The sequence below is a fragment of the Ylistrum balloti genome, unplaced genomic scaffold (genome assembly GCF_031769215.1).
Source record: "Ylistrum balloti isolate Yb309-2 unplaced genomic scaffold, AGI_CSIRO_Ybal_v1 Utg370504, whole genome shotgun sequence".
In the NCBI taxonomy this organism is placed as follows: domain Eukaryota; kingdom Metazoa; phylum Mollusca; class Bivalvia; order Pectinida; family Pectinidae; genus Ylistrum; species Ylistrum balloti.
In genome coordinates, this window is record NW_026782326.1 from 462488 (window position 1) to 475428 (window position 12941).

Sequence of the window (12941 nt, forward strand, 5' to 3'; positions counted from 1 at the left end):
AAGCTTTACTGTGTGTAATACATACACAGGATGTGTCAACCAATACGTGTATTACCTCTGGTACCAGGCTTTACTGTGTGTAATACTTACACAGGATGTGTCAACCAACACGTGTATTACCCTCTGGTACCAGGCTTTACTGTGTGTAATACTTACACAGAATGTGTCAACCAACACGTGTGTTACCTCTGGTAGAAGCTTTAATGTGTGTAATACATACACAGGATGTGTCAACCAACACGTGTATTACCCTCTGGTACCAGGCTTTACTGTGTGTAATACTTACACAGGATGTGTCAACCAATACGTGTATTACCTCTGGTACCAGGCTTTACTGTGTGTAATACTTACACAGGATGTGTCAACCAACACGTGTATTACCTCTGGTACCAGGCTTTACTGTGTGTAATACTTACACAGGATGTGTCAACCAACACGTGTATTACCCTCTGGTAGAAGCTTTAATGTGTGTAATACATACACAGGATATTTCAACCAACACGTGTATTATCCTCTGGTACCAAGATTTACTGTGTGTAATACATACACAGGACGTTTCAACCAATACATGTGTAGCGGGGGACATTATGCCATGTTTTATTTTATGTGATGTAAAGCTGTCAATGCTTTATTTTTTTAGTCAGCTTTATACAGGTGTCCGTGTGTCATGTCCACTTTAGTGTATGTATCCTGTTTACCCGTGACCCCTTCATTGTTTTGTCCTGTCACCTGTTACCCGTTTTGTCGGAGGTCTATGTATATCACGTGCATGTTCTCCTGTCTTGTTTTCCTTGCATTTTCGTCCGTGTCTGGGTGTTCTGTCTCTGGTGATGTGTTGTGATTGGTTCAAACTGATTCAAATTGTCATTTTAGGGTATAAGATGCAGTATGTCTAATAATTTGGGTGCAGAGCGTTGGATTAACTTCCACAGGGTGAAAACCTTCTCTGAGGTAGGTCTGGTTAATTAGATATCATTCGGGTGGGAAGGTATATAGCGGGATGGAATAGTGAGGTGTTGGGTAGTAGGTAAGTTTATGTTTCGGTATAGATGGGGATGTTGTTGTGTCTGTTAAATAAATTGTTAAATTGAAATTAGCAGTGTTTGTCCTCCTTCGAAAATGCAAACGGAACCCATCGAACCTGGGTTGACGGTGATATAGGGCACCGGGACCGGGTAACTGTTGACCCCCCTTTCTCTCCTGTTACACATGTATGACTCTCTGGTACTAAGCTTTACTGTGTGTAATACATATACATAATTGTAAATATCTGCTCTGTATGATTAACATAGCAAACAGAGTTAAGATCTTCAACACCTAAAGATACTGGTGACATTACTAGTAACCATTGATTTACTTAAGCTTGTTATTTGAAATCAGAAAACCTTTGGTTGGATACCATATCTTATTCTTTGACTACCGAGGTTTTGTTAAAAATTGATAATCAGTGTGATCGTGACTAGCCTTCCTCATCATCAGGAACAGCTGTTTGCTGAATTACGAAATCTGACTACCCTATCAAACAGGTAAGTGGTCATGTGCTACTCGTACCAATAGCACATTTTTATGTTGTTGTTACTGACTCACACCGCCGGAATCACGTGAGAGTGACTGGCCTATATAATGAACTGTATAAATTGTGCGAGCAAGAAGACTCCATTAATCACAATTATGAACATGTTGGCATTGATTAGTTTTGTTGGTCTCTTCGCACTGAGCTTTGGATCGAAATGTTGTTCTCCTCCACAATGGGACCGAGGCGAGCATATAGAAGGGGTAGAGGTAGTCAACGGCACGATGTCTCCTTTCCAGGTATGTCCTTTAAATTATGACGTCACTGTATATGATGTTACCACTGTGACGTTATCGATTAAGGGTTTTTATGGCGTTTACAACTATGACGTCATTGTTTATGAAGTGACGTTATCGTAATGATGACGTCAATAGCCAAAGTTTTAATGTCATTTACCACTGCCACTACGTCATCTCTTGGTAATTCAGTTGTCTGTAATACGTGCTTTAGAGTTCCACTTAAATGATTCTATATTTTAGTATATTCGGAGCTATTTTCACAAACTGAAATATAATACTCATCTTTCTGTATTACGGTGGTTTAGATACATGAGCTGTCCTTGTCCTGTGTGGCCCCTTATTATGATTTCATTCGTCGTGTAAATACAGTCATGTATTGCTTGCAGTGATATACATGTTTTTTTCGATTTACGATTTGTAAACTTCTGTGGTATCAATGTATTAGCAAGAAATTTGTTTTCAAATGTAATTGAAGATTCGATCTCGTGTGTTCTCCTCCTCTTTTGGATAACTTTACCATTTGATCTGTTTTCGTTCTGAAATAAGGGATGTCATGAAGCTCAAACAGAAACAACTTTCATTATCATTTTAAGGATTCGATGAGGAAAGGTATTTTTATCACATGATCATGATATGGCCAGAATATTTATTCAAAATTTGAATAATTGATAAAAGTTTATTCGCAACCAACTTCACCGCGTTCAGATTTTAATCCACTGTATGGCTGCTATATCTTATTTCATATTTTTAGCGGAAGGTGTTATTCACCGGTGTGTCTTTTGTACAATCTTTGTATCGGAAGGTGTTCTTCACTTGTGTGTCTTTTGTACAATCTTTGTATCGGAAAGTGTTCTTCACTTGTGTGTCTTTTGTACAATCTTTGTATCGGAAGGTGTTATTCACTTGTGTGTCTTTTGTACAATCTTTGTATCGGAAGGTGATATTCACTTGTGTGTCTTTTGTACAATTTTTGTATCGGAAGGTGATATTCACTTGTGTGTCTTTTGTACAATCTTTGTATCGGAAGGTGTTATTCACTTGTGTGTCTTTTGTACAATCTTTGTATCGGAAGGTGTTATTCACTTGTGTGTCTTTTGTACAATCTTTGTATCGGAAGGTGTTATTCACTTGTGTGTCTTTTGTACAATCTTTTTAGCGGAAGGTGATATTCTCTTGTGTGTCTTTTGTACAATCTTTTTAGCGGAAGGTGATATTCACTTGTGTGTCTTTTGTACAATCTTTGTATCGGAAGGTGATATTCACTTGTGTGTCTTTTGTACAATCTTTGCTTTGGAAGATGTTATTCACGTGAGTTTTCGTACAATGTTTGATTGCAATCATTTCTTTTGGAAATTTCTAACAGAAGAGTTGTCTTTATGAGGTAATGGCCAAGGCTGGTCAAAAGGTTCTTGGTTCTTAAGATTCCACTGTATAAAAATTCCCCTTCTGTCATATTATCCCTATAAGGAAGTGACCCTGATTTGATAGTGTCTTTATGTACTAAGCAATAAAGGTGATATAGGCACTTGTGTGTTAATTGTTACTATAAGTGTATCGGAAGGTGTTCTTCACCTGTGTGTCTTTTGTACAATCTTTGTATCGGAAAGTGTTATTCACTTGTGGAAAGTGTTATTCACTTGTGTGTCTTTTTTACAATCTTTTTAGCGGAAGGTGTTCTTCACCTGTGTGTCTTTTGTACAATCTTTGTATCGGAAGGTGTTATTCACTTGTGTGTCTTTTTACAATTTTTGTATCGGAAGGTGATATTCACTTGTGTGTCTTTTGTACAATCTTTGTATCGGAAGGTGTTATTCACTTGTGTGTCTTTTGTACAATTTTTGTATCGGAAAGTGTTATTCACTTGTGTGTCTTTTGTACAATCTTTGTATCGGAAGGTGTTATTCACTTGTGTGTCTTTTGTACAATCTTTGTATCGGAAGGTGATATTCACTTGTGTGTCTTTTGTACAATCTTTGTATCGGAAGGTGTTATTCACTTGTGTGTCTTTTGTACAATCTTTTTATCGGAAGGTGATATTCACTTGTGTGTCTTTTGTACAATCTTTGTATCGGAAAGTGTTCTTCACTTGTGTGTCTTTTGTACAATCTTTGTATCGGAAGGTGATATTCACTTGTGTGTCTTTTGTACAATCTTTGTATCGGAAGGTGTTATTCACTTGTGTGTCTTTTGTACAATCTTTGTATCGGAAAGTGTTATTCACTTGTGTGTCTTTTTTACAATCTTTTTAGCGGAAGGTGTTATTCACTTGTGTGTCTTTTGTACAATCTTTGTATCGGAAAGTGATATTCACTTGTGTGTCTTTTGTACAATCTTTGTATCGGAAAGTGTTATTCACTTGTGTGTCTTTTTTACAATCTTTTTAGCGGAAGGTGTTATTCACTTGTGTGTCTTTTGTACAATTTTTGTATCGGAAAGTGTTCTTCACTTGTGTGTCTTTTGTACAATCTTTGTATCGGAAAGTGTTCTTCACTTGTGTGTCTTTTGTACAATTTTTGTATCGGAAGGTGATATTCACTTGTGTGTCTTTTGTACAATATTTGTATCGGAAGGTGTTATTCACTTGTGTGTCTTTTGTACAATATTTGTATCGGAAGGTGTTATTCACTTGTGTGTCTTTTGTACAATCTTTGTATCGGAAAGTGTTATTCACTTGTGTGTCTTTTTTACAATCTTTTTAGCGGAAGGTGTTATTCACTTGTGTGTCTTTTTACAATTTTTGTATCGGAAGGTGTTATTCACTTGTGTGTCTTTTTTACAATCTTTGTATCGGAAGATGTTCTTCACTTGTGTGTCTTTTGTACAATCTTTGTATCGGAAGGTGTTCTTCACTTGTGTGTTTTTTGTACAATCTTTTTAGCGGAAGGTGTTATTCACTTGTGTGTCTTTTTTACAATCTTTTTAGCGGAAGGTGTTATTTACTTGTGTGTCTTTTGTACAATATTTGTATCGGAAGGTGTTATTCACTTGTGTCTTTTGTACAATCTTTGCTTTGGAAGATGTTATTTACTTGTGTGTCTTTTGTACAATATTTTTAGCGGAAGGTGATATTCACTTGTGTGTCTTTTGTACAATCTTTGCTTTGGAAGATGTTATTCACGTGAGTGTTTCGTACAATGTTTGATTGCGATCATTTCTTTTGGAAATTTCTAACAGAAGAGTTGTCTTTATGAGGTAATGGCCAAGGCTGGTCAAAAGGTTCTTGGTTCTTAAGATTCCACTGTATAAAAATTCCCCTTCTGCAGTCATATTATCCCTATAAGGAAGTGACCCTAATTTGATAGTGCTCTGTATGGTACTAGCCAGCAATAAAATGATATAGGCACATAGATAATTGTTACTATAAGTGTAGGAATCCAAAATAAACAAGAAAGGTCCGTATCCTTATTATAAACCGGAAATTTTAATGATTGTAAACCGGAAATCTGAATGGTTATAAACCGGAAAGCTGAATAACTGTAAACCGGAAATAAGAATGACTGTTAAAATGAAGTATGTTTAGCTGATATTTCACCTTTTAAAAGTTAGAATATATATACTTGTGAGTTTAAATGTCAATTGAATATTTCATTCCCGTGTCTTGTCAATTTGATGGAAATGATCATTTGTATAGATTGATAAACGTATTATCAACTTTCTTTTATTCCCTCGATCATTTACACAGGGAACAGCGCGGACAGCATATGATGCAAAGAATCACAAGTTTATGACTAAATTCACAATGATGAGAGGCAAGAAACTAGAGAAGAAGCACATTTTGAATGACTACTCAGCCGTGAGTATACAAGATGGCGCCACTGGACAGAAACGTTTATTGCATGTTTGTGATATCATTTGCTGATTTGTTGGTGCCCTAAATGTGTCCATGATTCATATTCTAATTCATTCTTTTAACATTTGTTGACTCTCTTACAACTTTCATTACTTTTATTTAAGATATTAAAACTTATGACCCTAAACATTCCAGATGAGGCCTAAAGGATAAAACACAAACTGATGTAGTTTTGATAACTTTAGATACGTCTTTGAGTCCAATATTCATAGATCTCTTTAGATTGGTAACAAAATCAATCTTACCTTCTTAATTGTGACCAAATTCTTTGTGTTTTATTCATGGTATATTATGCGTTTTGATATTTTTGATTAAATAGGGGATGAAATATTCCGTGACAGATGGTGTGTGTACGAAATCACAGCTATCAGGACCCTTCCCCGAGGCTTGTGTTCCAGGTATATTTTGTTTATTTTCATGACGGTTCTTTGGAAATCAAAAAAAAAAATATCACAGCATATTATGTAACGTTTTCTCGGAGTTTATGTGTATATACTAGTTGCACAACCAATTACTTTTTCTTTCGTCTAGGATGGCAAAGTGACACAATCGAGATTCAGAAACGAAATCTCTGTAAAACATACTATAAAATTCTATTCAAGAAATCAATTAGCGACACATTATATCTGGCCATTGATCGTATATTTAATGTTTTGAAAATCAAGCAAATAAAAACTTAACATGTTTCACGTGTTCTTGTTCACGTGTTGTGATTATAAGTAACTGTTTATATTAATGCATTTAAGTCGGAAGTGGTTTGGGGCATGGCTGCCTGTGTGAAGGCGCATTTGCTTGCAAAAGGAGTTTGGGAATGCCTGTGTAGGCGTACTTTCAGGAAGAATTGTGGATTGCCTGTGAAGGTGTACTTACAGGAGGAGTTGTGGGCTGTATGTGAAGGTGTACTTACAGAAGGAGATGGGGACTGCCTGTGAAGGTGTACTTACAGGAGGAAATCGGGGCTGTCTGTGAAGAGTACTTGTAGAAGGAGATGAGGGCTGCCCGTGAAGATGTACTTGCAGGAGGAGATGAGAGCTGTCTGTGAAGGTGTACTTGCTTGCAGGAAGAGTTTGGGACTGCCTGTAAAGGTGTATTTGCTTGCAGAAAGAATTGGGGACTGCCCGTGAAGATGTACTTGCAGAAGGAGATGAGGGCTGTCTGTGAAGGTGTACTTGTTTTCAGGAAGAGTTGAGGGTTGTCTGTGAAGGTGTACTTGCTTGCAGAAGGAGTTGGGGACTGCCTGTGCAGGTGTAGTTGCAGAAGGAGATAAGAGCTGTCTGTGAAGACGCATTTGCTTGCAGGAGGAGCTGGTCATTGCCTGTGATGGTGTACATGCCCTACATTAATCATATACATGAATGAAATATCGAACTAGTCTTTGTAAGATCATCTCGATAATCTTACAACGACGCCTCCCTCAACCGTTTATTTGGTGTATTTTAGGGATATTATGTCGTCATGAAAATCATACTTTAGATGAAGCCTCGGGCGGTTGTCCAACGTCTTATGACAATATTTAACTATTTAACCGGCGGTTGTCCAACGTCTTATGACAATATTTAACTATTTAACAGATGAAGCCTCGGGCGGTTATCCAACGTCTTATGACAATATTTAACAATATGTGTTATGACAATATTTAACAGATGAGGCGGTTGTCCAACGTCTTATGACAATATTTAACTATTTAACAGATGAAGCCTCGGGCGGTTATCCAACGTCTTATGACAATATTTAACTATTTAACAGATGAAGCCTCGGGCGGTTATCCAATGTGTTATGACAATATTTAACTATTTAACAGATGAAGCCTCGGACGGTTATCCAATATGTTATGACAATATTTAACTATTTAACAGATGAAGCCTCAGGCGGTTTTCCAATGTATTTTGGAGTCGGTGATAATAAGATCGAAGTAACAAACTACATACTGGTCAGTCCCAACAGGGTGACGTCATTACTGGTGTCAGAGAAATGTGTTCCCTTCTCTAATTCCACGACGAGCACAGAAGGAGAAAGTGAGTGGTAACAATGTCTGATGGGGCTCCCAGTTATATCATAATTACAAATCAAGGTAGACCTTTAAAAATGTAGTTTACCTGTTGAGGACAACCTCAGTGGAACAGAAGTGTGTCTTATTTAAATAGAAAAATTATGATAAATTCTTTTCATGAAAAAGGGATACAATTCATGATAGTCTTTTGATGTTTCGCCTACTGTAATGGATTTCACATTTATAGGGAAATCAACAGTTATTCATCCGTTTTGATAAAATGAGAAATGTATAGAATACATGCTTGAGTTAAACAACATACCCTGACTTTTCCAGCTCCGTTTTCTGTTTCTATTGGGTATAATGGGACAACACTTGGTATTTCTGACCCCTCTGTCTTCGATATTCCTCCTGAATGTTCTCATGATGACCACACCGTCACAGGTAAATATAGATCATGACACCTAAACATTAGAGCCATTACGTCAGAGTCACAACTAAATATAACTAATATGTCACACTCTCAAATGAATATTCATGTGTATTACGTCACAGAGTTAGAGGTAAATATAAGTACTACGTCATACCGATATATATAGCGATATAGAGACACCAAACATCCCAGATTTAGCTTGGTTGCTACAGATGATGTCGATTTGATAATTTGACAGGAATCAATTCATTCCTGAGTACAAAATTACATATATCATCACTAAAATATGAAATTTGCTTCATTGAAGATAAACCAGCAAGGACGAATTCTCAAGTATGCTGTTTCCCCAAACAGATAGAGTCACCAGGTGGTCTGGTTGGTTTGGTAGATGTGAACGGCAAAGCGATGATGCAACAGGTACAATGAATGTGTGTATTGTTACAGTATAATGAATATGTGTACTGTTACAGTATGATGAATGTGTGTACTGTTACAGTATGATGAATGTGTGTACTGTTACATTGTGATGAATGTGTGTACTGTTACAGTATGATGACTGTGTGTACTGTTACAGTATGATGACTGTGTGTACTGTTACAGTATGATGACTGTGTGTACTGTTACAGTATAATGACTGTGTGTACTGTTACAGTTTGATGTGTGTACTATTACAGTATGATGAATGTGTGTACTGTTACAGTATGATGAATGTGTGTACTGTTACGGTGTGATGACTGTGTGTACTACAACAACATGATGAATGTGTGTACTGTGACAGTATGATGGATGAGTGTACTGTTACAGTATGATGACTGTGTGTACAGTTACAGTATGATGAATGTGTGTATTGTTACAGTATAATGAATGTGTGTACTGTGACATTATAATGACTGTGTGTACTGTTACAGTATGATGAATGTGTGTACTGTTACAGTATGATGACTGTGTGTACTGTTACAGTATGATGGATGTGTGTACTGTTACAGTATGATGGATGTGTGTACTGTTACAGTATGATGAATGTGTGTACTGTTACAGTATGATGGATGTGTGTACTGTTACAGTATGATGGATGTGTGTACTGTTACAGTATGATGGATGTGTGTACTGTTACAGTATGATGGATGTGTGTACTGTTACAGTATGATGAATGTGTGTACTGTTACAGTATGATGGATGTGTGTACTGTTACAGTATGATGGATGTGTGTACTGTTACAGTATGATGAATGTGTGTACTGTTACAGTATGATGAATGTGTGTACTGTTACAGTATGATGAATGTGTGTATTGTTACAGTATGATGGATGTGTGTACTGCTACAGCATAATGAATGTGTGTACTATTACAGTATGATGAAGCAGTGTACTGTTACAGTATGATGGATGTGTGTACTGTTACAGTATGATGAATGTGTGTACTGTTACAGTATAATGAATGTGTGTACTATTACAGTATGATGGATGTGTGTACTGTTACAGTATGATGGATGTGTGTACTGTTACAGTATGATGAATGTGTGTACTGTTACAGTATGATGGATGAGTGTACTGTTACAATATGATGGATATGTGTACTGTTACAGTATGATGACTGTGTGTACAGTTACAGTATGATGGATGTGTGTACTGTTACAGTATGATGGATGTGTGTACTGTTACAGTATGATGGATGTGTGTACTGTTACAGTATGATGGATGTGTGTACTGTTACAGTATGATGACTGTGTGTACTGTTACAGTATGATGAATGTGTGTACTGTTACAGTATAATGAATGTGTGTACTGTTACAGTGTTATGAATGTGTGTACTGTTACAGTATGATGGATGTGTGTACTGTTACAGTATGATGGATGTGTGTACTGTTACAGTATGAAGGATGTGTGTACTGTTACAGTATGATGAATGTGTGTACTGTTACAGTATGATGGATGTGTGTACTGTTACAGTATGATGAATGTGTGTACTGTTACAGTATGATGACTGTGTGTACAGTTACAGTATGATGACTGTGTGTACTGTTACAGTATAATGAATTTGTGTACTGTTACAGTATAATGAATGTGTGTACTGTTACAGTGTGATGAATGTGTGTACTGTTACAGTATGATGGATGTGTGTACTGTGACGGTGTGATGACTGTGTGTACTGTTACAGTGTGATGAATGAGTGTACTGCTGCAGTAGCTTTTTGTATGTGAAAAAAAAACGCATAATGATTTTAAGGATTTTTTGTTTTGTTTTCATTGATAGACTACAATAATGAAGTCAACTGACGCCATCAACAAAAAGACTGTTTCAAGAACAAATACTACAGTTGGAAACTATCCGACAACTTACTCAATAGATCTGCTGGATTACGCTGAGGTAAGTCAGATCGCTTAGCGTATAAAGACCAGGTTTTGTTTGAGCTTTGGGTCCGTAGAAAAATAGAAATGAACATCCATTTAAGTACTGTGTTTAACATTATCTTTAAGGGAATGATGTACAAAGTGAAAAATGGTGTTTGTACAAAAACTCCATTGAGAGGACCTTTCCCTGACATGTGCACGCCAGGTACGTAGTAGTCTGTACACATATGTATGATCTGTACTGATGTACCCTGTATGATCTGTATTGATGTACCCTGTATGATGTGTATTGATGTACCCTGTATAATGTGTATTGATGTTCCCTGTATGATATATATTGATGTACCCTGTATGATCTGTATTGATGTACCCTGTATGATCAGTACTGATGTACCCTGTATGATCTGTACTGATATACCTTGTATAATCTGTATTGATGTACCCTGTGTGATCTGTATTGATGTACCCTTTATGATCTGTGTTGATGTACCCTGTATGATATGTATTGATGTACCCTGTGTGTATTCTGTATTGATGTACCCTGTATATGTATTGATGTACTCTGTATATGTATTGATGTGCCCTGTATGATATGTTGTGATGTACCCTGTATGATCTGTATTGATGTACCATTTATTATTATTATTTTCTATTTTGATGTTATCTGTATTCTACATGCATATTGAATTATTCTGTATGTTTTGTGCAGCTGACGCCACATTTAAGCCTGTCCTCATGGGCACTGGTAACAGTACATTGACAGGAAGAATGTATAACTATATGATCGCTGGTGTAAACATGACAATATTCATGACAGAGGATTGTGTCCCTATATCCGAGATGCTGAGTGGACACGCTGGACCAACAGGTACGGATCTGTTAGATAAAATGTTAGCTATCTAATAGAGAGTTCTTTGGGAATCAGTGTTGTGATGTAGTATTGCATTTAGTACAGATGTATATACTTTTATAGATTTACTGACTTATGTCTTTCTTTATAGATTATTGGTATACTGTGGGATATTCTGCGATGACCCTTGGTATTAAAGACCCGTCTGTATTTGACGTACCTGCCAGCTGCAGACAATTGGTAAGGTCATTTTTCCACCTTTCTCCTGATGAGGGGTTAGCTCGTAAAAATGTCAGAGGACGTTGTAAAGGAGCAAGCAAACGACGGACTAATCAAAAATGAATATCTTAGAAAAGACAAACCGAAAAGCTTGATCCACGCATGTTATTTATTTATTTTATTTATTGATTTCTTGTTTTTTTTTTTTTTTTTTTTTTTTTTTTTTTTTTTTTTTTTTTTTTTTTAATTAATGTTTTTTTTTAAGTTTATCGACTTAGAGAATAATATTATCATATTTGTGATATACCCTTACATGATAGATCCCTAGTCTAGTCCAGTCTTTGTTGACTTAGTATACATAAATTTTATACAGGTCAGTCACACGGAACCAGTCGTGCAGGTCGGGTAGTCAGTGTACCTCATAACACAACTCAACAGTCATTCCAAAAGTCAAATCCAACGTCATTCCGAAACTAAACTCCAACGTCATTCCGAAAGTCACCTCTAACGTCATTCCAAAATTCAACTCCAACGTGATTCCAAAATTCAATTCCAACGACGTTCAAAAGTCAACTCTAACGTCATTCAAAAGTCAACTCCAACGTCATTCCGAAAGTCAACTCCAACGTCATTCCGAAAGTCAACTCCAACGTGATTCCAAAAGTTAACTCCAACGTCATTCAAAAGTAAACTTCAACGTCAATCCAAAAGTCAACTCCAACGTCATTCCGAAAGTCAACTCCAACGTGATTCCAAAAGTCAACTCCAACGTCATTCAAAAGTCAACTTCAACGTCAATCCAAAAGTCAACTCCAACGTCATTTTAAAGGTCAACTAAACCGTCAGTACAATTGTCAACAAAATTGTCATGACAAAAGTTCAGGCTTAACTGTCGAAGAATATATCAAGTACAAAAGTCACTGAAGCCGTTATATCACAAACATCAACTCAATAAGCCGTTATAAAAGTCAACCTATAGTCACTACAATGTCACCTGAAAGCATACCTGTTAATAAAAATACTGGTTTGAATGAATAAAATTATAAACCAAGTTCAATGTGTGTGTGATTTTGTAAACTATCGGTGTATCGGAACAGAAACGTTGTCTGAGAATAACAAGTCTACAGTTGATCGAAGTACTAGATGAACCTATGCGACATACTTTATTACACAAAGTGTTATGATACGAGTGCAGTTTAAACTTTTACTGAGTTAAGTAGCAGTAGGCGATAAAACTGCCTAAAAAGGAATGTCTTCATGCTGTATTAATTTTGTGTCGGAGGGGTAAACAATTAGAGACAATGAAACCCTCAGTATTACATTAAGTCTTTAACAAAAATCAGATCTTTTCGGCATTCAAGATGGCCGCTAAAATAACCATATTGAAAACCTCTAATCTCAACCTCTCCTAAATAGACGGTGCTACAGACACTGAATA

The 12941-nt window shown here is 36.6% G+C and overlaps 1 protein-coding gene across 1 annotated transcript; it reads left to right on the forward strand.

Moving 5' to 3' along the window:
• The first annotated feature begins 1671 nt into the window (after nucleotides 1-1671).
• LOC132555556 (uncharacterized) lies at nucleotides 1672-11626 on the forward strand. The gene is made up of 10 exons (XM_060219906.1): nucleotides 1672-1812; nucleotides 5495-5605; nucleotides 5982-6060; nucleotides 7519-7677; nucleotides 7989-8096; nucleotides 8393-8502; nucleotides 10337-10450; nucleotides 10561-10639; nucleotides 11144-11302; nucleotides 11436-11626. The coding sequence occupies exons 1-10, from the start codon at nucleotides 1672-1674 to the stop codon at nucleotides 11624-11626; spliced, it is 1251 nt and encodes a 416-aa protein (XP_060075889.1).
• The last annotated feature ends 1315 nt before the right edge of the window (nucleotides 11627-12941 follow it).

Bases quoted from the DNA above. Each gene is read 5' to 3' on its own strand.
- LOC132555556 (XM_060219906.1), top strand. From the start codon at position 1,672: ATGAACATGTTGGCATTGATTAGTTTTGTTGGTCTCTTCGCACTGAGC. The intron at 6,061-7,518 runs GTATATTTTGTT...ACTATTTAACAG, and splicing joins CCCCGAGGCTTGTGTTCCAG to ATGAAGCCTCAGGCGGTTTT. The intron at 10,640-11,143 runs GTACGTAGTAGT...TGTTTTGTGCAG, and splicing joins CCCTGACATGTGCACGCCAG to CTGACGCCACATTTAAGCCT.